The 27,837-nt window shown below is 42.2% G+C and overlaps 1 protein-coding gene across 1 annotated transcript in view; it reads left to right on the forward strand.

The window, feature by feature from the left end:
- EPHA5 (EPH receptor A5) overlaps positions 1-27,837 on the forward strand; it is a 744,210-nt gene that overhangs the window by 593,299 nt on the left and 123,074 nt on the right. Inside the window, exon 9 of the mRNA XM_029600878.1 lies at positions 16,433-16,500. Coding sequence (XP_029456738.1) covers positions 16,433-16,500 — 68 coding nt within the window. The remainder of the gene's footprint in view (positions 1-16,432; positions 16,501-27,837) is intronic.

Consider the following 27,837-nt stretch of genomic DNA (forward strand, 5'->3'; position numbering starts at 1 on the left):
CTGGTCGCCCTTCTCTGTACCGCTTCAATCTTGTCTCTGTCTCTTGTAGATACAGTCTCCAGAACTGAACACAGTACTCCAGGTGAGGCCTCACCAAGGACCTGTACAAGGGGGATAATCACTTCCCTTTTCTTATTCGATATTCCTCTCTCTATGCAGCCCAGCATTCTTCTGGCTTTTGCTATCGCCTTGTCGCATTGTTTCGCAGACTTCATATCATTAGACACTATAACCCCAAGGTCTCTCTCCTGCTCCGTGCACATCAGCCTTCCCCCCCCCCCCCCCAATCGAATACAGTTCATTCAGATTTCCACTCCCCATATGCATGACTTTGCACTTCTTGGCATTGAATCTCAGCTGCCATATCTTCGACCACTCTTCCAGTTTCCTTAAATCCCGTCTCATTCTCTCCACTCCTTCCGGCATGTCCACTCTGTTGCAGATCTTAGTGTCGTCCGCAAAAATAACAAATCTTACCTTCTATCCCGTTCGCAATGTTGCTCACAAAGATATTGAACAGGACCGTTCCTAACACCGATTCTTGCGGTACACCACTTAAAACCGCTCTCTCTTCAGAGAAAGTTCCATTTACCATCATACATATTCTTCTGTCCATCAACCAGTTTGCAATCCAGGTCACCAACTTGGCACTCACTCCTAAGCTTCTCGTTTTATTCACCAGTCTCCTATGTGGAACCGTATCAAAAGCTTTGCTAAAATCTAAGTAGATGACATCGAGCGCTCTTCCTCGATCCAATTCCTTGGTTACCCAGTCAAAAAAGTCAATCAGATTTGTCTGACAAGATCTTCCCTTGGTGAATCCATGCTACCTCAGGTCCAGTAATTCTCTGGACTGTAGATAGTTCACTATTCTCACTTTCAACAGTGACTCCATTACTTTTCCCACCACCGAAGTGATGCTAACCAGTCTGTAGTTACCAGCCTCCTCTCTGTTCCCACTCTTGTGAAGTGGGACCACCACCGCTCTTCTCCAATCACTCGGCACCACTCCCGTTTCTAGGGATCTATTGAACAGGTCACACATCGGACCCGCCAGCACATCTCTGAGTTCCCTTAGTATCCTTGGATGAATCCCATCAGGTCCCATGGCTTTGTCCACTTTCAGATTCTTTAGCTCTTCCCATACATTTTCTACTGTAAAAGGGTTTTCGTCTGTTCCACTTCCTTCCAGTTTCTTGTTGTGTAGATATGGTCCTTCTCCAGGGTCTTCTTTAGTGAACACAGAACTGAAGTATTCGTTTAATATATCTGCCATTTCTTCGTCTTTCTCCACTCATTGATCATTTCCACCTTTCAATTTCACTATACCACTTTGAACTTTTCTCTTTTCACTGATGTATCTGAAAAATGTTTTGTTACCATTCTTTATCTCCTTGGCAATCCTCTCTTCTGCTTGACTTTTTCATTAGTATCTTATTCTTGACGTTTTTCTTCTTGACTTTTTGACTTTTTCTTCTTGACTTTTTTTTCATTAGTATCTTCTTCTTTACTTCTTGACTTTTTCATTAGTATCTTCTGCTTGACTTGTTTCATTAGTATCCTGCAAGGATACATTTCTCCGAACCATGCACTGCTGAGTGACTGTCGGCTTTCCCCCTTGTTCTAGTTTATAAGCTGCTCTATCTCCTTTTTGAAAGTTAGTGCCAGCAGCTTGGTTCCAGTCTGGTTACGTTGGAGCCCATCCTTTTGGAAAAGTCTCCCCCTTCCCAAATGTTTCGCCAGTTCCTTACAAAACTGAATCCCTCTTCCCTGCACCATCATCTCATCCATGCATTGAAACTCTGGAGCTCTGCCTGCCTCTGGGGACCTGCACGTGGAACAGGAAGCATTTCAGAGAATGCAACTCTTGAGGTTCTTGATTTCAGTTTTCTACCTAAAATCCTAAACTTAGCTTCCAGAACCACTCTCCCACATTTTCCTATGTCGTTGGTGCCCACATGTACCACAACAGCCGATTACTCCCCAGCACTGTATATAATCATTTCTAGGTGAGGCATAAGGTCTGCCATCTTCGCACCAGACAGGCAAGTTACCAGGCGGTCCTCATGTCCACCAACCACCCTGCTATCTACATTTCTAATAATTGAATCACCAACTATGATGGCCGGCCTAACCCTTCCCTCCTGGGCAGTAGCCCTGGGAGACTTGTCCTCGGTTCGGGAGGACAGTACATCACCTGGAGAGCAGATCCTTGCTACAGGATCGCTTCCTGTTACACCAGGTTGATGTTCTCCTACTGGGAGACCTTTCTGATACAAGGCAGCACTGGGGCTGCTAGACTGGATTTGGGACTTGGCTACTATATCCCTGAAGGTCTCATCAATGTACCTTTCTGTCTGCTTCAGCTCCTCCAAGTCTACTACTCTAGCCTCCAGAGATCAGACTCGTTCCCTGAGAGCCAGGAGCTCTTTGCACCGTGCACACATACAACATGTCTGGCTTTTCACAGTGATCTGCAGTATACTCTGACTTCTCAGGCCCCTGTCTAGACCATAGTGTGATGTTGCAGATTACATTCTGGAGGTAGGTGGGCATACAGCATGGTTGGGTGCACTATGACAAGAAGCTGATGTTAATTTCCTCAATTTGGGAAGAAAGGTGGTGAGGACAAGATAGGGATAGAAGGCCAGTTTGGATGAGTAAAATGGACTGAATTTAAGGTGAAGTATGTTGACTCACTTTTTTTTTTTCTGAGAGCCAACACAGCAGTAGGCCAGGTTGAACAATAGGGTCCACACTACTAGGATGGCTACAGTTCATGCCCAGAGCCCTTTGTTTCTGTCAAATAAATTTTTATTTTGTTTCCATAACATTTATGATGTATCATCTTTTAAATAATGCAAAGTCAAGTATTCACAGCTACCTGAGTATGTGTTAAATTTCATTACTATTTTAGCACCAGCAAAATATTGAAACTACTCGTTTTGGATGAACCTGTTATTTAACACAGATATTTCTTTAAATTATATGCACTGGGAATGTTCACTTCAGAATCCTCGTCAGTTTGCTTGAGCAATTTCGAAATAACCCATATTTTGCCGAAACTAAACTTTTATATGGTAGCAAACATTTGTTGACCCATCCCTTATGCAAAATTTGGTAACATTGTGCCCCTGATTTAAATCAGTCCCTTCATTTTCATGTTTATGTCTCTAGAAGTTGCATTAGACTACTTCCACGCAGCATTTCTGATGGATGATATGTTTCAATAATCTGTTGATTGGGTTATAGGTTTAATACAGATTTATGTCATAAATCTATTTAAATTTAATATACAGTATTCCTGAAAAGTATTAACCCAGATCCTTGTCATATTTGTCTTCTATTGGAGACGTACAGCCAAGTGTTATGAATGCAAATAAATAAATAACAGGATTATGCATTCTTTCAGAGGCAGGTGAAGGTTCATCTGTTCCTGGAGGCCTTGGGGGAGTGTAGGTTTTACTTTTTTTTTTTTTTTTTAAATTGTTATTATATTATGTTTCTGATTTGTGTATGTGAAATTGTAAGCTGCCTAGAACAGATGTCTGGCAATTGGGTGGGTAAGAAATTGCTTTAAATAAATATAGCAATCCTTTTTCCCAGTTTCACAAAATGAAGATCGATCATTAGTTTTGTCTCTCTGGACAATTCAAATTAGCTCAAAAGCTGCATATGCAGTTATCCTATGAAATTATGATGGATATTTGTTTAACAATGCAGCTTCCGTACTAAACAAATGTTACCACTTCTATGTATCTGTGTATGTATCATCTGCGACGAGGGGATTATCAGTAGTTTTTTGGGTTTTTTTTAATTCTTTCTTTGTTTTTTATTATTGTCAGGACATTTGTGACACTGATGCTGGAAAAGAGCCAATGCCAAAGCCTTATTTAAAATGCTTTGGAGAGCTTTTAGTACTGATAACTTATGTTCTAAACATAAGCTGTATTTAAGGTAAAAATAGTAAGTTGGACCCTCTCGCCGCTCCAAAATGCATGCATGCTATTTATTGTTGGAGAAAAAAAAGGTTTAAATTTCAGAAGTTAGAAAGAAGAATCTGTGCCTAGAATGATATGTTTATTGCCTAGTTTGTCTGATTGATTAAAGCTGTGCATCTGGAAGAGTCGCAGTAGATAATGTTTAATGAACAAGTTTCCTGCCATGCTTTGCCAGTGAAGCTGAACCGTTGATTGAGTGCCAGTTGATGCCAGCTGCAGTTTAAGTTGGTGCGTCTTGTAGCGGCATGTTTTTTTATGGAGCTTTGGGGGTTCCAGTGCCTACTTTTATATGCTAATGTGACATGCTGCTGTATATGTGATGGAACTCTAGAGATATTTGCAGTCAGATAACGTGTTTGTATTGCGCTATTGAATTTCACCCTAGATAATAAAACACCAATCACTTTGCACTAAGGATTCCTTAAATCACCCTTTCACAAGGGTTTTAAGATGTTATTTCTGTTTAATGATAGAAGCTTCTGTGCATTTTCAATCTTCATGGGACTCTCTGAATGATAAAGATAGTATTAAGAAAGAGCACATTGATTTAATTTAAGATTTACAGAATAAGTGTGTGTTTTGCAAGGTAATTTGAAGGAATTTTTGCAAATATATTCAGTGGTATGTAGAAGAAAGGAAAGTATTTCCTTGTTATCAGAATCATGCACAAGAAATTATTAGTAAAGTGCATGGAGATATTGTAATAATTTAAATAATTATAGGTTCTATTTGGTTGCATGCAGTTAATGTATTAGCTGATTATTTTCAGTGAGGAACTGTAGTAAACATTCAACATAAAACAGTATTTGGAGGTATAAGGATAATGCAGGGGTATTTTTATGAAAGTGTGTTAAAATCATTGTGCAAATGTGATTTAACTGCACCTGTTAGTGCTTCTAAAGAAGTTTATTAAAGGTCATAAAACATTTAGAGGAGAATTTTCAGACATTTGTAAAAATTAGCATATTCACATGTAAATAGCCTGACTCGCAAACATGCTATTTTATAAACATCAAACATAAGCCTGTATTTTTGCTTTCGTGCACACATCTATACATGTACAAAAGGGGCGGTCTAGGGGCACCCTAGAGTGGGGCCAAGATTTACATGCATACATTGGTATTTTATGAGACTTACGCGAGTACATGTGGTAACTTAGTAGCAGAATTTTACGCTTGCAAATTCTCTCATGCAATTTATATCAGACTCATCTGGGGTCAATTATTGCTTGGTTGAGAGGTTTGGGTGAACTGCGGGAAGCTGAGACTGAAGAAACCGGATGTTCTCCATAATCTGGAAAAGAACTGGGCAAACTGTTGGAGAAATTGGAAAAGTGGTAATTTTAATAACATGTGAAAGTTTTATAATAAAGCAAGGTACACTCATAAATCAGGGTTTTACGCAAGCAAGTTGTATTTTTCCCCACATAAAATATATGTGTATATGTTTATAAAATAGGTAGGAAAAGTATATATATTCAAATACTCTCAATGCAATGCAGATATTTGCATTTAAGCATATATGCATGCTTATGCTGGGGATGGTCATACATGTATTTTGTAACAGAGATGTTCAGAGGAAAAACATTTGTTTGGTGTGTTCATTCATTTTGTGGGGACCTCAATTAATTTCTTTAGTTTCACTCCCCCCAAAATTATGCCTGCTGAGGGAATAAGACCCCAGTGGTAGCGCAGCATGGCCGGCTCACCTCTGCCCGAGCCCCCGACAGCGGAGAGATGAGGCTCACCCCCACCCGAGCCCCAACAGCAGATAGAAGTGGCTCGTCTCCTCCCAAGCAGCAATAGAGAGAAGTCAGTGGGAAACTTTGGGAAGCGGTGCTTCCTCCCCCCACAGGTGAGGGAAGGAAGACATGGGTGCCAGTTGGCCAGAACCTGCCCACCAACTGCCCCTTTGCCCACCCACCAACACCGCTGAGGGAATAAGGCCCCAGCAGCAACGCTGGAGACACTTGTGCCGGCAGGCGTGCACCCTGCATGAAGGAGCACAGCAAAGGAGCCTGCCCCTTTATGCCCACCCCCCTTTGTGCATGCTTGAAGTGGAGCCAGCCGATGCTTTCCTTTTTTGCCTGTACTACCTAAGGAAAATGGAGCAGGAATACCTCGTCACAATTAAGATAGGACAAGGGTTACATGGAAACCTTAGGAGATCCATGAAAATCAATCAGCAAACAAACACTAACCTAATCCACCCCATGAGAAACAACTCCTCCTCAGCAGCTGACTCTTACCTAATGTTCACACTGCTTCTTCTGAATGCGCAGTCTATCTAAAAAAAAATCCCACTAATAAATGATCTACTTGAAGATTTAAACCCGACCATCTTCTGCATTGCCGAAACCTGACTGACCAACAATGATAATCTGCTCTTAAATCAAACTGAATATTCCAAATCGTTTCTAAAATAAAACCCACAAATCACCCCCTTGACCCCATTCCAGCTAGTTCCTTAAAACAGATACATAGCACTATACTCCAATAATCACATCCTTTATCAATCAATCTCTCTTGGAAGGTTTAGTGCCAGGCACGGCGAATCAAGCAGTAATAAAACCTTTTCTAAAAAATAAATCCAGCAGTTCTGACAATTGGGAAAATTATCAACCCATATCTAGCCTGCCTTTTCTATCTAAAATTCTTGAAAAAACATTTTATCTCAACTAGAGGACAATCTTGATGACCATCACATTCTACATCCAAACCAATTCGGCTTCAGAAAACATTGCTCAACCGAGACTTATTTGTATCCTTAATGGACCCCATATTATGGGGATTTAACAAGGATGAACCTTATATCCGGGTACTAATTGACCTAACAGCAGCCTTTAATACTGTTGACCATTCCCTTCTGAGAAACATCAGAATTGACGGCATTGTATTCAAGTGGTTCACCTCCTTCCTATCAAAATGGACATTCTAAGTCAAACTGAGCAACCATATGTCTGATACCTTCCCGATCGAGAAAGGTGTCTCCCTGGGTTCAGCACTATCCACAACTCTATTTAACAGCTACATGCTTCCCTTATGTAAATTACTATCTGATCTAGGAATCACCATCTACCTTTACGCTGATGACATTCAGTTCTACATATCTTGCACCATCTCCATTGATAATACAATACTGACTCTTGCAACATACATGAAGGCTATACAACATGAACTATTCAAGCTCAAACTAATTCTAAATACAAAAAAAGAGAAATAATTCAGTTAAGAAGAAACCCTTCTATAATGACTCCGCAGACACTTGACCTAGGTAACTTCAATATTACACCCTCAGACCAAGTGCGGGACTTAGGAATACAGATTGATGAGAACCTAACAATGGAAAAGCACATAAATAAATTAATCAAATCAAGCTATGCTAAACTGCACATACTACATAGACTGAAACCATTGCAAACTCATGCATACTTCTATATGGTCCTGAAAACCTTCATGTTTTCAAACCTAGACTACTGCAACTCACTTCTACTCAGAGTTCCTAATTGTCTTCCAAAAAAAACTACAACTATTACAGAATGTAGCAGCTAGACTCTTAACAGGATCCAGGAAATTCGATCACATTTCGCAATCACTGATAGTTCTTCATTGGCTACCTGTGCTATCCCGAATCCATTACAAGGTCCTAACATTAATACATACTGCCTTCTACTCTAACAACACTGGTCTGGTTGGGGTAGCGTTAGAACAATACAAGCCACAGAGATCATTAAGATCCCAAATAAAGTATTACTAGTTATGCCATCATTACAGAATATGCACCTATCAAAATTAAGAGACCAAAATGTTCTCCATAGCAGGCGCTAGACTATGGAACTCTCTACCTGAGACCCTACGACTGACTCCAGAAAAAAGGAATTCAAACAGGACCTAAGAACATGGTTATTTCAAAATGCCCATAACCCAATTTAGACTTTTCTGATCTCATATTTACTCCTACATGGACATATTCATTAAGAACCTAACTAGTGAACTCAGTACCACATCACTTTCAACCCTCAATATCACATCATGTCCCAACCCCTCCCAAATAAATAAAACTGGAACTAATACTTTTTCTTTTCCTCCATCCTTGTATCCTACTGGTATATTGAGTTAAAAATGCGAGCTCATCCCTGCATATCTTCTCACCCCTAATAACATTAGTCAATGTATGTGCCCCTGAGAACTTTAGTCAACATATGTGTCTATCTTTAAACTGTGTTATATGAAAACATTAAGTGATTGTATTTGTCAAGTCATATTATGTATGTCATGATGTAAACCCCTGTGATCTTCATTTCAAATGATGGTATATAAAATGGCAAATTAAATAAACAAAAAAAACCCAAATAAATAAATAAATAAATATGTGTTCATTTGTTGCCATTAAACTCAATGATGGAAGTACTGCCACTTATTTTGGGGTCCAGAATGGGAGTTTTCTCATCAATTCTCATGAAATTTGTGGGCAACATCATCAGAAAGGGGGAAAAAACTGTATGGTATCTAGACGGTAGCAAAGTGACACCAAAAGTGGCATGAATAGCCAAAGGCACCATAAAGAAGCAAAGGGATACTAGCAGTGGCAGTTCTCCAAAGCACCATGAGAGAAGCAAAGAAGCAGAAAAGTGGGAAGACTCCCCCAAAGCTTTAAAAGAGGGCACTAAAAACAGTGGCATGAATTCTTGAAAGTTTGAGAGGCAAAGCAACACCAAGAGTGGTGTGAATATTTTAAGGCTCCATTAAGGGGGAGCGAAGTAGCAAAGGTGGTAGGAAAAATGCCACGGCACCAATAAAGGGACAAAACAGCATAAGGAGTGGTATCAACACAACAAGAGCCATGAAAGGGGAAAAGCAGCCCCCCCCCCCCAGAGTGCAAGAACACCCCAAGGTCTGGGGTATGGTAGCAAGGCACAATGGCAGAAAGTAACCCAAGATGTAGTATAAGGCGTATAGCAACAAGACAAAGTGGCATGGGAGATATCTGACTATATGTGGAATTTTTGCCTTTTTTCAGATTTAGTATAAGAAAATAGTCTGTCATCAGTATAATTTTTGTGACATAAGCTTTTATTTTAATTCCTACTTGAGCTTAAGCTTGCTACTGGGTTTCTTGTGAAATCTGCTTTCTGAATGAAAGTTTAATCACAATCAGAACATATTATGGTTTCTTTTCGGTGTGGTTTCCCTGGTAAATTGTAAAGTTTGCTTTATTTAAAAAGTTTTTACCATATTCTGTAGCTGAATACAGTCTCTTCCTTATAATGGAAAACACATGTCCACTGGGCACTCTGGTTGGTAGGCAGAAATGACAGCACTGAGACACTTTAGCTAGGTCTGGCTAAATTTATTTATTTATTTATTTTTAACTTTTATATACCGACATTCCTGTATAAAATACAAATCACATCGGTTTACAATAAAAACATAACTTCGCCTGTGAGCATTACATAGAACAATCAACTAATTATATTAAAATCATACATTACCTTTGTCAGAAATGTAAAACAATTATAAAGTAGAAATTGTTAACAAGGGAATAAAGATAACAAGGGGAATATTAAAACTAGGGGATGCACGAAGGGATGCACAAACGCCTGCTGGTTTGGCGCTTTTAACGGATCAGTTCCGTGAGCGATGACATCGGGGGAGGGGCGGGTCCCTCAGACCTTTTATTCTTTTCAAATTCATCATCTCTTCCCAGTTTCAGCGCTGTTCTTTTCTTTTTTTTTCAATTTTTTTTGTCTTTTTTACCTCAGATGTGAACAGGTGATTTCCAGATAGTGGCCAGCTCTCCCCCTCAGCGGTGGACTTGTGAGTTCAGTATGCCAGTACATCTGTGACCATGTCCTTGATGAGCTCTGTGAGATACCATGTCACAGATATTTAGAAACATAGAAATGACGGCAGAAAAAGACCAAACGGCCCATCCATTCTGCCCAGCAAGCTCCCACACTTATTTTCCCATACTTATCTGTTTCACAGACCACCAAGTTCAGGGCCCTTGTTGGTAACTGATTCAAATTTCCTGCCACCCCCTGCCATTGATGCAGAGAGTAATGTTGGAGTTGCATCAAAGGTGAATCGTAAGGCTTAATGGTTAAGGGTAGTAACTGCCGAATCAAGCAAGTTACCCCGATGCTTGTTTACCCAGACTGCACAGATCAATACCTTGTTGGATGTTGTCTGAATATAAATCCTATTTTCCACATTTCCCCTGCCGTTGAAGCAGAGAACAATGCTGTATATGCATTCAGAGTGAAGTATCAGGCTTAATTGATTTTGGGTAGTAACCGCCGCAATAAGCAAGCTACCCCCACGCTTATTTGTTTACCCAGATTGTGTAGTTCAGTCCTGTGTAGTTCAGTCCTTGTGCTGGGGTCTCCTTTGCTTGTATGAGCTGAGGATCTTTCTTGCTAGCTGCGTTTGCCAGGTTATTTACGGGTAATGTGGTTTGGCGTACTGAGGTGAGGTGAGGAGAGGAAGTGTTAGCTGATAGGGTGCTGCTCCTGCTTGCACAACTCTCTGAGGTGGCCATTGTCTCATCCTATGCCACATCCCTACTCTGCCTCTGGCACTCTCATGGCAAACCTTTTCTACCAGCATTTCCTTCATGAATGCGAGATGGAGGATGAGACTCCTTTTTACTTGGGGATCACAAAGTGTAGCAAGCATCTACCTTATAAATGGCCTGTGACCGACGGCCCGCAAATGCGCAGTAGAGCACAGCTCTACTGCGCATGTGCGGGCAAGGATGTCGATCAGAAAAAAAAAAATGGCGGTGGGGCCGCAGGAGCGGGAGGAGAAGCAGCGGCGCCGCGCGCGCGCGCGGTGCCGCTGCTTCTCCTCCCCAGATCTGCCGGCAGATCTCGGGGGGGGTGTCACTCCCGCGCCCCCCCCACCGAGATCTGCCGGCAGATCTCGGGGGGGGGGTGTCACTCCCCGCGCCCCCCCCACCGAGATCTGCCGGCAGATCTCGGGGGGGGGGGGTGTCACTCCCGTGCCCCCCCCCCCGAGATCTGCCGGCAGATCTCGGGGGGGTCACTGCCGCGCGCGCGGGGAGTGACCCCCCCCGAGATCTGCCGGCAGGAGCGGGAGGAGTTAATGGAGCCGGGTGAGGGTTGCGGGAAGTCGCGCTTACGGCGCCGGGAGGAAATGGAGGTGGGTGGAGGGAGGGAGAGGGGGACTGAGTGAGTGGGAGGGAGAGGGGGACTGACTGAGTGGGAGGGAGGGAGAGGGGGACTGAGGGAGGGAGAGGGGGGACTGAGTGGGAGGGAGTGAGGGAGAGGGGGGACTGAGTGAGAGGAGAGGGAGGGTGGAGAGGAGTGGGTGGGGGAGGGGGGTGGTGAAGAGTGAGGGGAGAGAGAATGAGGGGGAGGTGAGAGACAGAGGGATGTAGCCCGTTTTAACGGGCTTTACGGCTTGTATATGTATATTCTTGGATGAGAGTTTTAGTCTCTTTGGACCTGCTGCTGCAAAGAGTCCAGCAATGGAAGCCCTCTGTTCTCAATCCCGCTTCCTGATGGAAGCCCTCCAACCTTTCCTTCTGAATATTTACTATAAGGATGTCACCGCCCAGGGTGGGGCTTTGGGAACTCAGTTCATCTGTGGCATACTTGAAGACTTCAGGATTTGTACCAGCTGACTCATGACTTCTTAATCATAATGCCCCAGGGGGCATGTTACACCTATCTCCATTTTCCAAATTAGATCATGAAGGGGGTGTCTGCTGCTCCACTAACCTCTGCAGCATTATACTGGTGGAATTCCAGCAGATGCCAGTATCTTGAATGAGATGCTTGTGAGGCATAACAAATTCTTCCTGCTTTTCATGAAGAAGCTGCCCCACCTTCATGCTTCTATGGAAGTGTCCTGCTATTTTCCTACACATGTCTATCAGCTCCTCCAGGTATTCATTCTTATGGTCCTTGGACCCCAGCCACAGGGCATCCTTCATTTCCAAATTCAGTGTGTGCGTAAAACATTGGCTACTCTGAAAGCCCACATCATATATTGGCTTAACCATATTTTGACCATTGTCTCTGACAAAAGAACCTGCATTTAACTCTTCACTCTCTAGTCTAGTTGCCAACCCTCCAGCATCTCTTTTATGGCTGATAGAATATTGGCTGAGGTATGGACCTCATCCATCAATTTGACGTGCAGCAGATCCCACCTGCACCTTGATGCTCGGTCCCCACTAGAGGTACTGCCTGCCCCTAACTCAGTCAGGTCCCTCCAATGTCCCATAAGGAAGAGGTAAGAGTATGTAGCCTTCATGGCAGTCTACATGTCACTGGTTTAATGCATGTTATTACTCTGCTCCACCTTAGCCAGCAGCACCCGAATGAGAGTATGGCACTAGTTTTATAGGCTGGGAATGACCATCCTACTGAATGTGATCCTGCAGGAGACTTTTTAAATTTGGCATTAAGATCTGCAGCAATTGCTTAAAACCCACATTCTCCATAATCTGCAGGGTTTGGTCATCAAGGGCAATCATTTCCCTGATGCTCCTTATTGCAATGTTTGATGCTGCCTGCCTTTTACCCTGCAACAGTGTTACTGAACACTGCCTCATTTCCTTCATGGTGGGTTGTCATTTCTGATGCATGGCAAGGGGCTGCTGCCTGCCACCTGCTGCTGAAAGGGGTCGAGGGCATGGGATCAGCTTGGGTAACACTCTTCCCCATTTCAATTACTTTCCTTTGACTGGAAGAAGGGGGTCCCCTTTCTTCTATTACTGCCACCCTCTCCAGTTGCCAATGCTAGCAGGTGCTGCCTCTGCAGGTGATACTGCATGCCAGGGTTTGTCAGATGTCCCACTTGCTTTCCTTGACTGATCTCCTTCAAGCATGAATCATGGGTCCTCCTTGCCTTTGTAGTGACTTCAGATCACAGATTTCTTCCGCGATCCCTTCTCTACATCTTTGGGGGTGGATGGTGACAGATAGTGGGGAATCTGAGGGGTTCGCACACATATTAACATGTTAATGCACTTTAATAAATAGTGGCCTTCAGTACATAGTATGTGAATAGGCAAAAATCAGATTATTGAGATGATACTATACAAGTTTTATGGTAGAATAGATACAGAATAGGTAGTTGGTCTGACCATTTATCAATTCATTGTTTAACAGGACAGATAGAAGCATTTTATGACTATACTTTGATATCAGTATAGATGCTGAAATGTGAGGTCGTCCAGTTTATTGAGTGAATGTGAGTGAAATTATTCTGTACCACTAATGCATACCAGATTTTTTTAGTCATTCCCTATGTACCTTACAGTCATACTGATTTGGAATTTTATGTAGAAAATTGTGGGATGGTAACTTTCAAACCAGCATGCGGGCGTATATTGACTTGTGTGCGTCAGTGTGCCCAGATATGCAGCCATTTTCCAACTTGTGCGCATGTTATAAAATAGCCAAGGTGCATGCACATGTGCGCACAATTTTAAGTGTGCCCACACCCAGCCACGTAAGTCAAGGTATTTTAAAATGGGCGCTTGTCCACAGCATGTCCAGTTTCACCAGGTTGTCCACTAATTCACCCACTCTAAAGTTAGGTTTTCCAAATCCTCCTGGTTTAATAGCCTGCACTCCCCTCATTAAACCAGACCTTTTAAACCCCTCCAAAATGACTATTTTTGTGTTTTACAGTTACACCTCTTCCATAGCAGAAATATTGTTATGCAGCAGAGGACCTGGACATGCGCCAGGGCACATAAGTATTTACGTGCACATCTCTTGACCACGCCCCCAAAAGCCCATGCCTCGCCCAGACCCCGCCCCGTTTTGAAACTGAGGGAGAAGTGTGCACAGCAGGAGATATGTACGCATCTGAGTGGTTTTTAAAATTCAGACAACACACGAGCCCGACTTGTGTTCACATCCCCTAATTGACACGTGCACTGGGCTTTTAAAATGTACCAAATGTGTTTATTACTCAGTGCTAAATGAATGAATCACAATGCTAATCAAGTGCTTTTTAAAAGGAGCGTGTGTGAGGATGGCTCTATAAATAGAATCCGTGCTGGATTCAACCCTCAAGGAAGGAAAGAGATGGGGAAAATGGATTTTCCCACCCCAAAGAACAAACAGGCCTCAAAATGTGTCTCAAAACTGAGTTTCAAAGTTCAATTTAAAAAATATATATTTTTCAAACATGAGTGATCATTTAAAATGTATTGTGAATCAATGTACCTTTGCTTTGCAACATTTGGATTATCTGTAGTGCTAAACATTTCAGAAATAGCCTTATGCAAAGCTTGTCCTTTCCTTTTTTTAAAACATTTGCATTTGTTCATCACTTATTCTCTCTTTTTCTTGCTAACTGAGGTACAGTGATATTAAGTCAGAGGAAGGAAAGATTAAAAAAAAAAAAAAGTTTTTAAAAAGTGCTAGTGGTCAGGTTTGAGAAACGGATACTCAGCTAACCAGCGTCTGTTTTCCGAACCCATGGCTGAGCGCCAATTAGGAAACAGTCTATTTTCTTAACTGGCGGACAGCCAACCTCCCCGGGCGCCCGCTGTCAAGGAGGCACTAGGGGTGCACAATCAACCCTATCGCCTCTTTAGGAGCGCGCCCCCTAATTAAAATATTGCATGGTGCCCCCAGACGAGGTGCCTGGGGATGAGACGTGTTAGGAAAGTGGGCGCTGAACACGCAGTGCCCACTTTCAGTGCATTTTTTTTTTGTTTTTGCATCAGCCCCAAAGTGATTTGTTGAAGGGTAGTAGAAACCGGTTTCTTTGCTCCAAGCTCATCGCTTGGGGGTCAGTTTTAGAAAAATGTAACTAACTAACTTTGAGGCCGATGTAATAAGCACTCAGTTCCTTAATGCACATGCTAAAAAAAAAAAATTAAACTCCCGATGCAGTGAGCTAATGGTATGCTAATGCATCAGGAGTTAAGAAAGGCATGCTAACCCATAATGAAAATGCAGGGACGATAACTTTCAAACTGGCCCGTGTGTGCATGTTATAAAATCGGGGAGTCCATGTGCACATGCCGAGAACCATACACACATGGATGCCTGCACACGTCTTTGAAAATCAACCCCTATGTGTGCACATCGGCTTTTAATATTCACCTTTTAGTGCACATGTAAACATGATTTATGCAGCTAAACCATGTTTTCTGCCCAGAAAGCATGGTTTATGTTCAGAAATTTTTTTATGTACAGAAAATATGATTTCTGTGCACCACAAAAAATTCTTTCTGCACCTAAATCCTGAGTAACTTGGAGCATGACTTTGTGCATCTAACTTTGTTATGCTCTGAATTAAATATGATTCTTGTCGCAAATATGTTTTCAGTGCAGAAAATGTTTTTTGTGCCCATAAATCAGAAAATATGCTTCTGCCCATAGACTAATATTAGTCTTAAAACTCTACCTCGGGTTAGGCGCTAAGAAAAATCTGCTAAAGACAACCTGGTAAAAGAACCGGGGTAACTTTTCCACTCAGCATGTTTTTGAAAATTGACACCATAGGCCACTACTGCCCCTGTTGTACTCAGTACATAATTGTATTGATCTGAGTGTTTATTTGGAAAACTGTGCAGTCAGGAAAACAATAAACAAGCAAATAGAACAGAAAAGTGTGAGGCTCAGCGGGAAGCTCATGAGTTTTTTTATCCTCGTTTTGGAATGCAGAATTCTAAATTGCTTCTCTGCAACAAATACAGAGGTATGGTTCATTGTACTAAATACATTAAGTAGCTATGGTTACTGTGGCTGCCTTTTTAACTTCGGTTATAGGATACTAAGAAATACTGGCTCTCATCAATTTAGCATCATCAGACCTAAACAGTCCTGCAAGATCGTGAATATAATATAAGACTACCAGGTGCTGTACTGGTTGATGAAAGGCCTTGGGGTAGAGTACCTGCTGGCACTATTGTTGCTTCTCTTGATTGTCACAATGTTCTGTAAGGAGAAGAATTCTCACCTTGTTGTGTCATTCCTCATGCACTGCAACTTCCATTACTACCATTGGAAATTATATTAGAGGCCCACCAAATGAGAATTTGGGTAATCCAGGCCAGATATTACTAATACATGGAGCAATTGTTTGCAGGTGTTCATGACAGGTATTCCTGAATGTTGATGCCATTGAAGACTTGGAAGGGAAAAATAGTGAACATGTATAATAATCACACAGAGAGGGCCGTTAAGTAATCAGAAGATGCCTCAGTGGGTTTATTGCCTGCTTTCTACCTAACCAGCTATGTATTTGTGTAATTATCCTTTTAATTTTTACATTTGTTACTTTTAGGAAATGCAAATCTGACAAAACACAGCTGTGCTATTTTCTTCTTAAAAGTTGCAAAAGAGACTTTTATTTTTTTGGCTCTTACTGCTGTGTGACTAAACTAATTAAATAGTTCTGATCTTATGATGGATGAATCTTATTCTGTTCCAGGCGCTGTGGTTATAGCAAAGCTAAACAAGATCCAGAGGAAGAAAAGATGCACTTTCACAATGGCCACAGTAAGTGCCAAGAAAATATTTTGTAAAAGTTTATTTTCAGGTCAGATTATGGCTGCAATACATAGAGGAGAGATTCACATTGTCACAGCAGTATATCTGGTACACCGGTATGTTTCTGTGGGTTTTTTTTTTGCATCTTCTGAAACTAGAATGTAATTTGCTGAGAATTCCCTGGAACAGGGGTTTTCTTAGACCAAAATGATTTTGTCCTGTCAGAATGTGACACAAAAGAGCCATAATGTATGAGCTAATGCCTTCAAGCAATAGAAACATATCTATGGCACTAAATATTACTTAAAAAATGAAGCTGACATGATGGGCACTAGTGAAAAATCTTGAGTGGCCAAAGAAAAGACCCAAAGATATGAACATGACAGTACCTGTAATATCAATTTACCATATTTCTTATCACATAATCTCTTTTTTTATTCATTCACATTCATTCACACTTTTATTCACTTTAACAAAAACGAAAGAAAAGCAATCATTATGAGCATCACCAATAGAAGAAATAAAAATTACCCAAAGGAAATTACAATGCATCTCATAGTCAAGGGGAACTAATTAAACAAAGATTAAAAATCCACAGGAAATAAAATATAAAACGGGAGAAATGTTAATCTTGCACCATCCTAATACCTCTATAACTGATAGTTGCCATATTTCTAGGGGCGGATTTTAAAAGCCCTGCTCGCGTAAATCCGCCCGGATTTACATGAGCAGGGCCTTGCGCGCCGGCGCGCCTATTTTCGATAGGCCGCTGGCGCACGCAGATCCCCGGGACTCGCGTAAGTCCCGGGGTTTTCAGTCGGGGGTGTGTCGGGGGCGTGTCGGGGGCGGGGCTGATCGGCGCGGCGTTTTGGGGGCGGACGCGGCGTTTCGGGGGTGGGCCCGGGGGCATGGTTTTGGCCCGGGGTGGTCCGGGGGCATGGCCGCGCCCTCTGGAACCGCCCCCAGGTCGCGTCTCGGCGCGCTAGCGGCCCGCTGGCGCGCTGGGATTTACTTCTCCCCTCCGGGAGGCGTAAATCCCCAGAGAAAGGTAGGGGGGGTTTAGATAGGGCCGGGGGGGGTGGGTTAGATAGAGGGAAGGGAGGGGAAGGTGAGGGGAGGGCGAAAACGAGTTCCCTCCGAGGCCGCTCCGATTTCGGAGCGGCCTCGGAGGGAACGGAGGCAGGCTGTGCGGCTCGGCACGCGCCGGCTGCACAAAATCGGCAGCCTTGCGCGCGCCGATCCTGGATTTTAGCAGATACGTGTGGCTACGCGCGTATCTACTAAAATCCAGCGTACTTTTGTTTGCGACTGGTGCGCCAACAAAAGTACGCGAACGCGCATTTTTTGTAAATCTACCCCCTAGTGCACAATGACGTTTTGTGTACTAAGGAGTAGCACGTCAGTTCCGGTGACAAGTGAGTGACTCACAGGAAAGGGTCGGACAGGTCGGCATGGATACTGGAATGTAGGGTATGGGCGCTGCCATTTTGTGAAATCATAGCTAGCTAATGGAGGCGAAGAAAAGCGCGGGGCGCAATGAATTAGACGGATAATATGTTATATACGTGGGGAGTCGCGATGCGTTTCGCCTCCCCACGTATATAACGAAAAGTGTAATATACGTTGCGGATCACCAATACGGCGAAAACGAATGCACACCCCTACTAAATAGCCTATTGAATATTGGCCTCACTAGATTCAAGAGTAGACGTGTATTTCCTACTCTTCTAGTTTAATCTTGGTATCACTTGAAAACTTATATTGAACAATTGAAAGAGTTAAGAATGTTTCCATTTTAGCAATCATCCCCCATATATCGGCAAGCATAACACTGGCATATTTGACAGTGTCACTATGCAAGGCCAAAGTGAGTATGCAGAAGTTGAAATGGGACCTATCATACTCTCAGAAGATACACTTGCAGTTTTTGAAACTTGAGATCCTCCGGTTTGCCTCACAATAAATTATTCTTGTCAGGTAGCAAAACTGTCGTGTAACTAGTAGGCTGAATCTAGCCTGGACTTAAGAGAAAACCCCAAGGAAAAAGAGATAGTTTACCTTGGGCAGAATTTCCAGAAGGCTGACTCGCAATGAAAACCCTTAGGAGCTCTCACTGATGGTGTCCCCAGAAAAGAATTTGTAAACTTCATTGTCCTCTTTCTTCCCATCAAAAAAACTTGAAGATAGAAAAGCACCTCACCAAACCTTGACATAGGGGTGTGTCCCGTTGGCACGTGGCTTTGCAGCACGCCAGTGTCTGCTCACCACTGGGCTCAGATTTAAAGAGACCCCTCAGGCACCAGCTGATAACCTCACTGGTGAAGAACAAGGGAAGCAGCGATATATCTCCAAGAAACAGATCCCAAAGGGAGGAGCACAAAGAAGAATATCTGGTAGAACTGAGAGAGATGAAGAAATTAATCAAGACAGCAAAAAGTCAAGCGGAAGAGAGGATTGCCAAGGACGTGAAGAGAGGTGACAAAACATTTTTCAGATACATCAGTGAAAAGAGAAAAGTTCAAAGTGGTATAGTGAAATTGAAAGGTGGAAAGGATCAATGTATGGAGAAAGACGAAGAAATGGCAGAAATATTAAACATATACTTCAGTTCTGTGTTCGCTAAAGAGGACCCTGGAGAAGGACCATTGCTAGTTAAAAGACTAGAGGGGAATGGAGTAGATATAACTCCATTTACAGTAGAGAATGTATGGGAAGAGCTGGGGAAACTGAAAGTGGACAAAGCCATGGGGCCTGATGAGGTTCATCCTAGGATACTGAGGGAGCTCAGAGATGTGCTGGCGGGTCCACTGTGTGACCTGTTCAATAGATCCCTAGAAACGGGAGTGGTGCCAAGTGATTGGAGAAGAGCGGTGGTGGTCCCGCTTCACAAGAGTGGGAATAGAGAAGAGGCTGGTAACTACAGACCGGTTAGCCTCACTTCGGTAGTGGGAAAAGTAATGGAGTCACTGTTTGAAAGAGAGAATAGTGAACTATCTACAGTTGGGAGAATTGCTGGACCAGAGGCAGCATGGATTCACCAGGGGAAGGTCCTGTCAGACAAATCTGATTGACTTTTTTGACTGGGTAACCAAGGAATTGGATTGAGGAAGAGCACTCGATGTCATCTACTTGGATTTCAGCAAAGCTTTTGATACGGTCCCGTATAGGAGACTGGTGAATAAAATGAGAAGCTTATAGAGTGGTGGCCTGGATTGCAAACTGGTTGACAGACAGAAGACAATGTGTGATGGTAAATGGAACTCTCTCTGAAGAGAGAGCAGTTTTAAGCGGTGTACCGCAAGGATCGGTGTTGGGACCGGTCCTGTTCAATATCTATGTGAGCGACATTGTGGACGGGATAGAAGGTAAGGTTTGTCTTTTTGCGGATGACAATAAGATCTGCAACAGAGTGGACACGCCGGAAGGAGTGGAGAGAATGAGACAGGATTTAAGGAAACTGGAAGAGTGGTCGAAGATATTGCAGCTGAGATTCAAATCCAAGAATTGCAGAGTCATGCATATGGGGAGGGGAAATCCGAATGAACTGTATTCGATGGGGGAGAAAGGCTGATGTGCACAGAGCAGGAGGGAGACCTTGGGGTGATAGGGTCTAATGATATGAAGTCGGTGAAACAATGCGACAAGGCGATAGCAAAAGCCAGAAGAATGCTGGGCTGCATAGAGAGAGGAATATCAAGTAAGAAAAGGGAAGTGATTATCCCCTTGTACAGGTCCTTGGTGAGGCCACACCTGGAGTACTGTGTTCAGTTCTGGAGACCGTATCTCCAAAGAGACAGAGACAAGATGGAGGCGGTCCAGAGAAGGGCGACCAAAAAGGTGGAGGGTCTTCATCAAATGACTTATGAGGAGAGATTGAAGAATCTAAATATGTACACCCTGGAGGAAAGGAGGAGCAGAGGTGATATGATACAGACTTTCAGATACTTGAAAGGTTTTAATGATCCAAAGACAATGACAAACCTTTTCCGTAGGAAAAAAATCAACAGAACCAGGGGTCACGATTTGAAGCTCCAGGGAGGAAGACTCAGAACCAATGTCAGGAAGTATTTCTTCACGGAGAGGGTGGTGGATGCCTGGAATGCCCTTCCAGAGGAAGTGGTGAAGACCAGAACTGTGCAGGACTTCAAAGGGGCGTGGGATAAGCACTGTGGATCCATAAAGTCTAGAGGATGTGAATGAAGAGTGGGTGACTCGTGGGAATGACAGCTACTACCTGGAGATAATACCCTTATTCAATAAACATACACATGGTTAATGTGACTCCAACATTGCTCTAAGCTTCAACAGCAAGAGGAAATGTGGAAAAAAGGATTTGTATTCACAAAAAAACAGGGAGTAACTTGCCTGTTATGGTGGTTACTACCCCAAACCAAATAAGCCTGATACTTCACTTTCAATGCATATCCAGCATAGCTCTCTGCTTCAACGGCAGGGGAGGAAGACTGATAATTCACTCATATCCAGCATAGCTCTCTGCTTCAACGGCAGGGGAGGAAGACCGATACTTCATGCATATCCAGCATAGCTCTCTGCTTCAACAGCAGGGGAAGAATACCGATACTTCACGCATATCCAGCATAGCTCTCTGCTTCAACGGCAGGGGAGGAAGATCGATACTTCGTGCATACCCAGCATAGTTCTCTGCTTCAACGGCAGGGGAGGAAGACATATCCAGCATAGCTCTCTGCTTCAATGGCAGGGGAGGAAAACATATCCAGCATAGCTCTCTGCTTCAACGGCAGGGGAGAAAGACCGCTAATTCACGCATATCCAGCTTAGCTCTCTGCTTCAACAGCAGGGGAAATGAAGAAAAGTGGATCTATATACAGACAACAACCAACAAGGACTGAATTACATAGTCTGGGTAAACAAATAAGCATGGGTGTAGCTTGCTTATTGCGGCGGTTACTACCCCTAACTAATTAAGCTAGTTATTTCACTTAATGCAGTTCCAACACTGCTCTCTACATTAATGGTGGGGGTGGAAGGGAAATAAAACCAAAAGGTTACTATGAGCCAAGAGAAACAGATAAGTATGAGAAAAAAAAAAAGTGTGAAGCTTGCTGGGCAGACTGGATGGGCCGCTTGGTCTTCTTCTGCCGTCATTTCTATATTTCTATGTACCAGTAGGTGGGTCTCCTTATCAAGTGCTCCCCTATCTCAGAGTCTCTTACTCTGATGGCACAGGAGCTAAGACTTAAATCTCCCACTGTGTGCAACAATTGTGATACTTTATAAATGGATTATACCAGATAATACCATACTAATACATTCCACTAAACCTGTATTTACTTGAGTTAATTCTCCCCCTATGCTGCTTAGAGAATTCAAAAGAAATCTACAACTGCTGAAAATAGGCACTGTGTTCATTTTGCATTATTTTCTAACAAAAACCTTTGCTTGTAAAAGACAAGCGCATTCACAAATTAATACTGACTGAAGTAGAGCAGCTGCATAAAGTAAAAAGAATTACTGAATCCAAAATTTCAAGAAAGCAAATAGAAATTAGTAACCTTACTTTGAACTTCAGTTTCTGTTTTCATGAGTACCAATACATTGAAATATTTTGCTGTAAATGGTTCATGATTAAAATGACTTATTTTAGCTGTCTTCATTGCCTTTTATTATAGATTTTTTTTTTTGGACTAGGGTGCATAGGGAGAGGCAACTAGTAGAAAATGTGATTATGCCATTGTACAAGCAATTGTGGAAACCTCTCCTGGAGTATTGTATCCACTCCTGAAGGCCATGGACAGTTCTGGAAAGAAAGAAGGGAGGAGGTCTAGAAAAGGCCAACCAAAATGATGCAGGATCTGTACCAAAAGCCCTCTGAGATGAAGAGTTGGAAAAGGGGATGGGGAAGGGTGGATATGATAGAAACATTCAAATACCTGATGCATAGGAGATGAGCCTTTTTCAATGGAAAGGAGGCTGTGAGAGGATAGATTCAGCAGTAATGTTAGGAAATATTTTTTCACAGACAGGATGCTGGATGCTTGAAACACCCTTCCAGAGCAGATGGTATTGGCTAAAACAGCTTCGGACTTTAAGAGGGCATGAGATATTCACAGAGAATCCTTAGTTGCAAAAAGTGAAATGAGAGTAAAAGCATGACCTAGCAACACGTGTTTAAAGTGCTGTACTTGAACAATTCAACAAAGAAATTTGGGACAATCAGAATGGATGACAACTTGGGTAATATGTATGTAACCGCTGGGCTAGTTTATCCCAGATAGTGGATCCAGAAGCTAGATCTCAAAATAGTGTTTACTCCACATCTCCCCATAGTAATGTAAGAACCGAGTGGTCAGAATTCCCTGAGTGGGGACAAGGATAACTTTCAAGGCCCTTAGCATTGCAAACACTTAAATCCAAGTGCAAAGTTATTGTATACAGCAGTGATGATAACAGCACTGATGAGTGTAAATGTCTCTATGCCATAAGACATATGACATGTTATATTAAAGCACTGGCATATTTTGTCTCCTTTACAGTGTTTCACAGAAAGTCCAATTTTTACGATAAAAAACGTCAATCTCTATGAGATAAGTTAAAATATCAGAGAGAGCGTGTTGTTGTGAATCAGGACCACGGACAGATCCCTTGTGGATCCAGTTCCGTGTGTCCTCTTGTATTGGAATGTAAGATTTTTCAACATCCTAATCTAGATCGTCCTTATAAGATACCTGAGATGTTTACTTGTAACACCAGTGGAGCAGTATATGCTATTACATGCCCGTGCAATGTGATTTAAGTGGGCCAAATTATAAGGCCAATTAGGTTTTGCATTATTGAACATAGAAGTCGGATCAAATCTTTAAGAGCACATGCCCCTTTGGTGAACCATTGGGTGGAAAAGAAACATTCTCTGAGTGTTATTCGTTGTTTTGTTATCAAACAGTTAGGTCTTAATAATAGAGGTGATTTATCTGCAGTACTAAGAAAAATCGAACAGCGTTTTATTTTCAATTGGCGCACAGTAGCTCCGCACAGCCTTAGTGGGCCGATTGAATGGCATGCTTTTCTGTGAATGATCACGGAAGATAGATAATGTTTGAGCATTGGTGAGCTAGGAATTATGTTCTAAATATCGTGTAGGGCTGTCAAAGTTTTTGATTATTGATGGGCTAGTGATGCGATATATGAAGGGATGAACATTGTTAAATACATAGTGCATGTATTTAGGTTGGCGCTTGTGGTGGTATTGTTAATTTTGCATATGGGATTCATGTGTAGGTAATTAGGACAGGTGTATCCAGATTAGTTTCACTTTATAAGAACTGAGGGAACTAGTGTGCAATGATGTTTTGTATACTACGGAGTAGCACGTCAACTCCGCTTACAAGTGAGTATGGAAGTACCTGGCTGCTGGAATCAGATATTGTGCGGCGGTAAAAGTTTGTTGTTTTTAGTTTGGGTTTAACGCAATGTATTTATCCATTTTATTTATAGATAAATTCAATTGAAGTAAAGAATATGAACTAGTGTGATATTTGAAGTTCGTTATTGTAAGCAGTGCTTGTGTATGAAGATATGGAGTAATGGATTGGACTTGAACGAGCCATATTGTTGATTGGAGTTAAGAGAGCCACATTGTGATATGATTAGGTGAGATATGAGTTATAGATTAAAACATTTTTTTTGAAAATCGTTACTAATTTCTTTGCAGTACAGGAGTAAATTAAATGTTTTATTGTAGGATATAATTTGAAGAAAGGATTCAGTGATAAAATTATATATTGTCTCTGAGGAAGCCCTTATGATAAAGGGTGAAACAAATAGATCTTTGTTGGACTTTGTACCTTAGATGAATACCATATTGATGAGGATTATACTGATGAAGGAAATAAGCATTTACTGATATCTGTGAAGAACATATATGAGTAAGAGATTGCAATCAACAGTAATCATATACAACAAATTAAATGGAAATTTTGTAATAGAAATTTTGTATGTTAAAAAGGAAAATATTGTGTAATACTGTAAGTTTTTTAAATAGTATGTATGGGTGTGTGTGTGCTAGTAAGTTTTTAATTGTTTAGATAGGTGTTTATAGAAAGTGTTTTGAATAAATTAAAAGAATATTGTAAGTACATGGTTTCTCTGTGTGTGTTGTTGACATTAGATAGAGAACATTTTTGAAAGTATACCCTCTGTATTGTGACAACTATGCCATAAGAAGCACACTGAAAGCTGTCTTTGGTGTTAAACGCTACTTTTACTGAGGTGTGATGAAATGATGAAAGTGGTCTTTACAGCTGCTTGATTCACATATTGATGATGCAAATAAGTTCTTGTAATACATTTGTGACTTCTTTAAGATGGTAAGATCTAATTTTTTCTTCTTCCCTTCTCCATGGTTTAGGGCAAGTTTTGAAGCTTTCCACTCAAGTGGTTGGCAAAGAGAATACTTAATCCAATTTAAATTATGTCCACTGTAAAGTCACATATCTCATACTTTTGTCAAGTACTTCTTTCCTCTTCATATTAACAGATCGATACTGTTTATACTCCTCCCAAGTTTTCAGCAGATGTTCATGGGCTATGTTGAGGGTCCATCACCACTCCTTTCTCCCCTCTTTTTCTTCTTCTTGGATGGCTGTAAGTCATCCCTCCTCTGGCAACAGATTATCCTCAGTCCCTTCTCAGTGAGGCAACCTCTCCCTTGTTTTGTGGGTATAAAAACAAAAGATTGAGCTCCTTGTTAATGGGAACCCAAGAAAAATATAATAAAATCCTTTTACAGAAAAGAAAGAAAACAGCATGAGGCCAGGAGGGAGGAAAAATTCCTTGCCAGCTAAAGAAATATTCTTAACATGCTTTTTCAAAAATAAAGGACCACTCTCTGACTCCCATTCTTTCCAGATCTCCATTATGATAACTTCACAGAGGTCTTACCCTTTCAACAAAATTAAGAAAGAGAACAACCAGGAAGCCTATTGCCCCTAAAAAAGGAAACTAAAACCTGCACAACATAATTGGCGGTCAGAGCTTATATTTCAGAGGAGCACACCACAAGCATACTCTGCCCACATTTCTACCATGTATCCTCCCCACACAAATGGAATATTCTAGTAGAGATCTAACATGATCTCTACATGTAATGTTAGTGTTGCGACCGTCGCTGCCCGACGTCTCCACTCCACCCACCTTACCGCATTGGCGACTCCCTCCGGGGTTGATGGAAGGCTGGATGCCGCGGCGTCTTTCAGCCGTCTTTGTCCGGCATCCCCGGACCGGCCCGACGCTGCAATTCGCCATGTTGACCTGATGCCTAGGGGCACATGCGCGGCACGGCCCCGCCTCAAGTACCAGAAGTGGCGCGAACCTCAGGCGTCCCCCTGAGATGATGTCATCTGATTCAGATATTTAAAGGTCTCTGAATTGCTAACAACTCAAGTTAGCAAGGATAAGGATAAGAATTCATTCTATCTACGCTACTCTGCCTCCTCGGACGAACCAGGGGTACTCGCTCCTCGAGGGCCCTTGTTCCAGGCTTTCTTCGGAATTCACTTCTGCCTGGAAGTCATCGCTGCCTACTACTTCTGTGAGTTACCATCACTCTCTCAGAGCTTTCACTGGAACCAGGTACTTGTTCCTCTAGGGCCTACTTCATTCCAGCTCCTGGGCTTCTATGAGACTTTGTGTGAGTGTTACCATCAGGTTCTGTCCATGAACTCTGCATACCCTGCCTACTCACTATATTTCAGTTTCTCTACAGCTCAGCCTCCAGGGATTGCTGTTCCAGTATCTGAGGGACTACAGCCCAACCGGGCATTCCAGCTCACTACTGCCACCTCTGGTGGTTCAGTAAACTGTCTAATAAAAGAACTAGTGTGAGTCTGTCTCCTAACTCTGAGCCTGACCGGTGGTCCCTCTCGGGATCTTCCCCCGGGGGCGTGGTCATCTGCTACCGGCCCAAGGATCCACCCACAACTCTCCTAAATAATAACAGTTAGAAGCTGGAAGGGAAAGCAGGCAACTGTAGAGTAGGATCTATCTGGCAAGCTACATGGTAGACCTAAGAGGCCAGATTTTTGGCAATAGCCATACTAGTATTGGTAGATATTTAGATTAGATTGCAGTAATAGATTTAACTAACAGCTGGGTCTGTCAGGCTATAATACAGTAATTGCTGGAAGACTTAGCAGAGACAGAGGTGCTTATGTAGCCAGATCAAAAGTTGGGATACGGCACTCAAAGCCATTAGCACAAGCATTAATCTAGCCATCATCACAGATAAAACAGAACTCATGATTATCTCACCACCGCACAATCACGTTAGTGCGACACCCCCCCCCCCCAACCCTATCCACTACAATCACATCTGTACAATACGTTAAAAACTTCGGAGTCACTATAGATAATCAATTAAATCTTAAAAAAACATATTAACAGCACGATAAAAGACTGTTACTTCAAATTACATACACTTAAGAAATTAAAACCCTACCTCCATCAAGGAGACTTTCGCACTGTCCTGCAATCATTAATCCTAACTAAAACAGACTATTGCAATTCACTCCTCCGTGGCCTCCCCAAATTGACCATTCTCCCTCTTCAGATGCTGCAAAATGCTGCTGCACACATACTCACCAACACTCACAGATCTGAACACATTACACCCATCCTCAAAGAGCTACATTGGTTCCCCATTGCCGAGCGAATACAATACAAAACATTCACGCTAATACACAAAAAACTACATACTGAAGAAATGCAATGGCTCAACAACTCTTTGTACTTCCACAAACCCTCCAGCACACCCAGATCACAGCACCCTGCCACCCTACACATGCCATCACACAAAACCACAATCCACGTTTCAACCAAAGAACGTGCCATGTCCATAGCAGGACCAGCAACCTGGAACGCCATGCCCCCCGACCTATGGCAAGAATCATGCACAAAAAAAGTCAAACCAAAAATTAAAACATGGCTCTTCATGCACGCCTTCCTCTAATTTTCTAGCCACCTACCTTATACAGAAATCAGCATCTTTGCCCTGATCTCCCTTTTACATTTTTACAACCCTGCGCGCTTGCTTCCTCTCCTATACTCTTAACTCTCCACAACTTGATATCTTCCTTCATGATTTTGTACGTTAAGTTATGCAATGTTGTAGATTATACTTGTATCTCGCTTCTGCATACCTTTCTACACTGTTTTATACCCTCTAATTACACAGTTAATCCACCTTTTATGTTTAATCACGTTGGTTCATCAACCTGTTTTGCTAAATATACTTTTCTGTTTATCAATTGTAAAGCACTGTTGCTAATTTCAAGTTATCTGTGAACCGATGTGATGTTACTAAACGAATGT

Source organism: Rhinatrema bivittatum, chromosome 1, assembly GCF_901001135.1.
Source record: "Rhinatrema bivittatum chromosome 1, aRhiBiv1.1, whole genome shotgun sequence".
NCBI lineage: Eukaryota > Metazoa > Chordata > Amphibia > Gymnophiona > Rhinatrematidae > Rhinatrema > Rhinatrema bivittatum.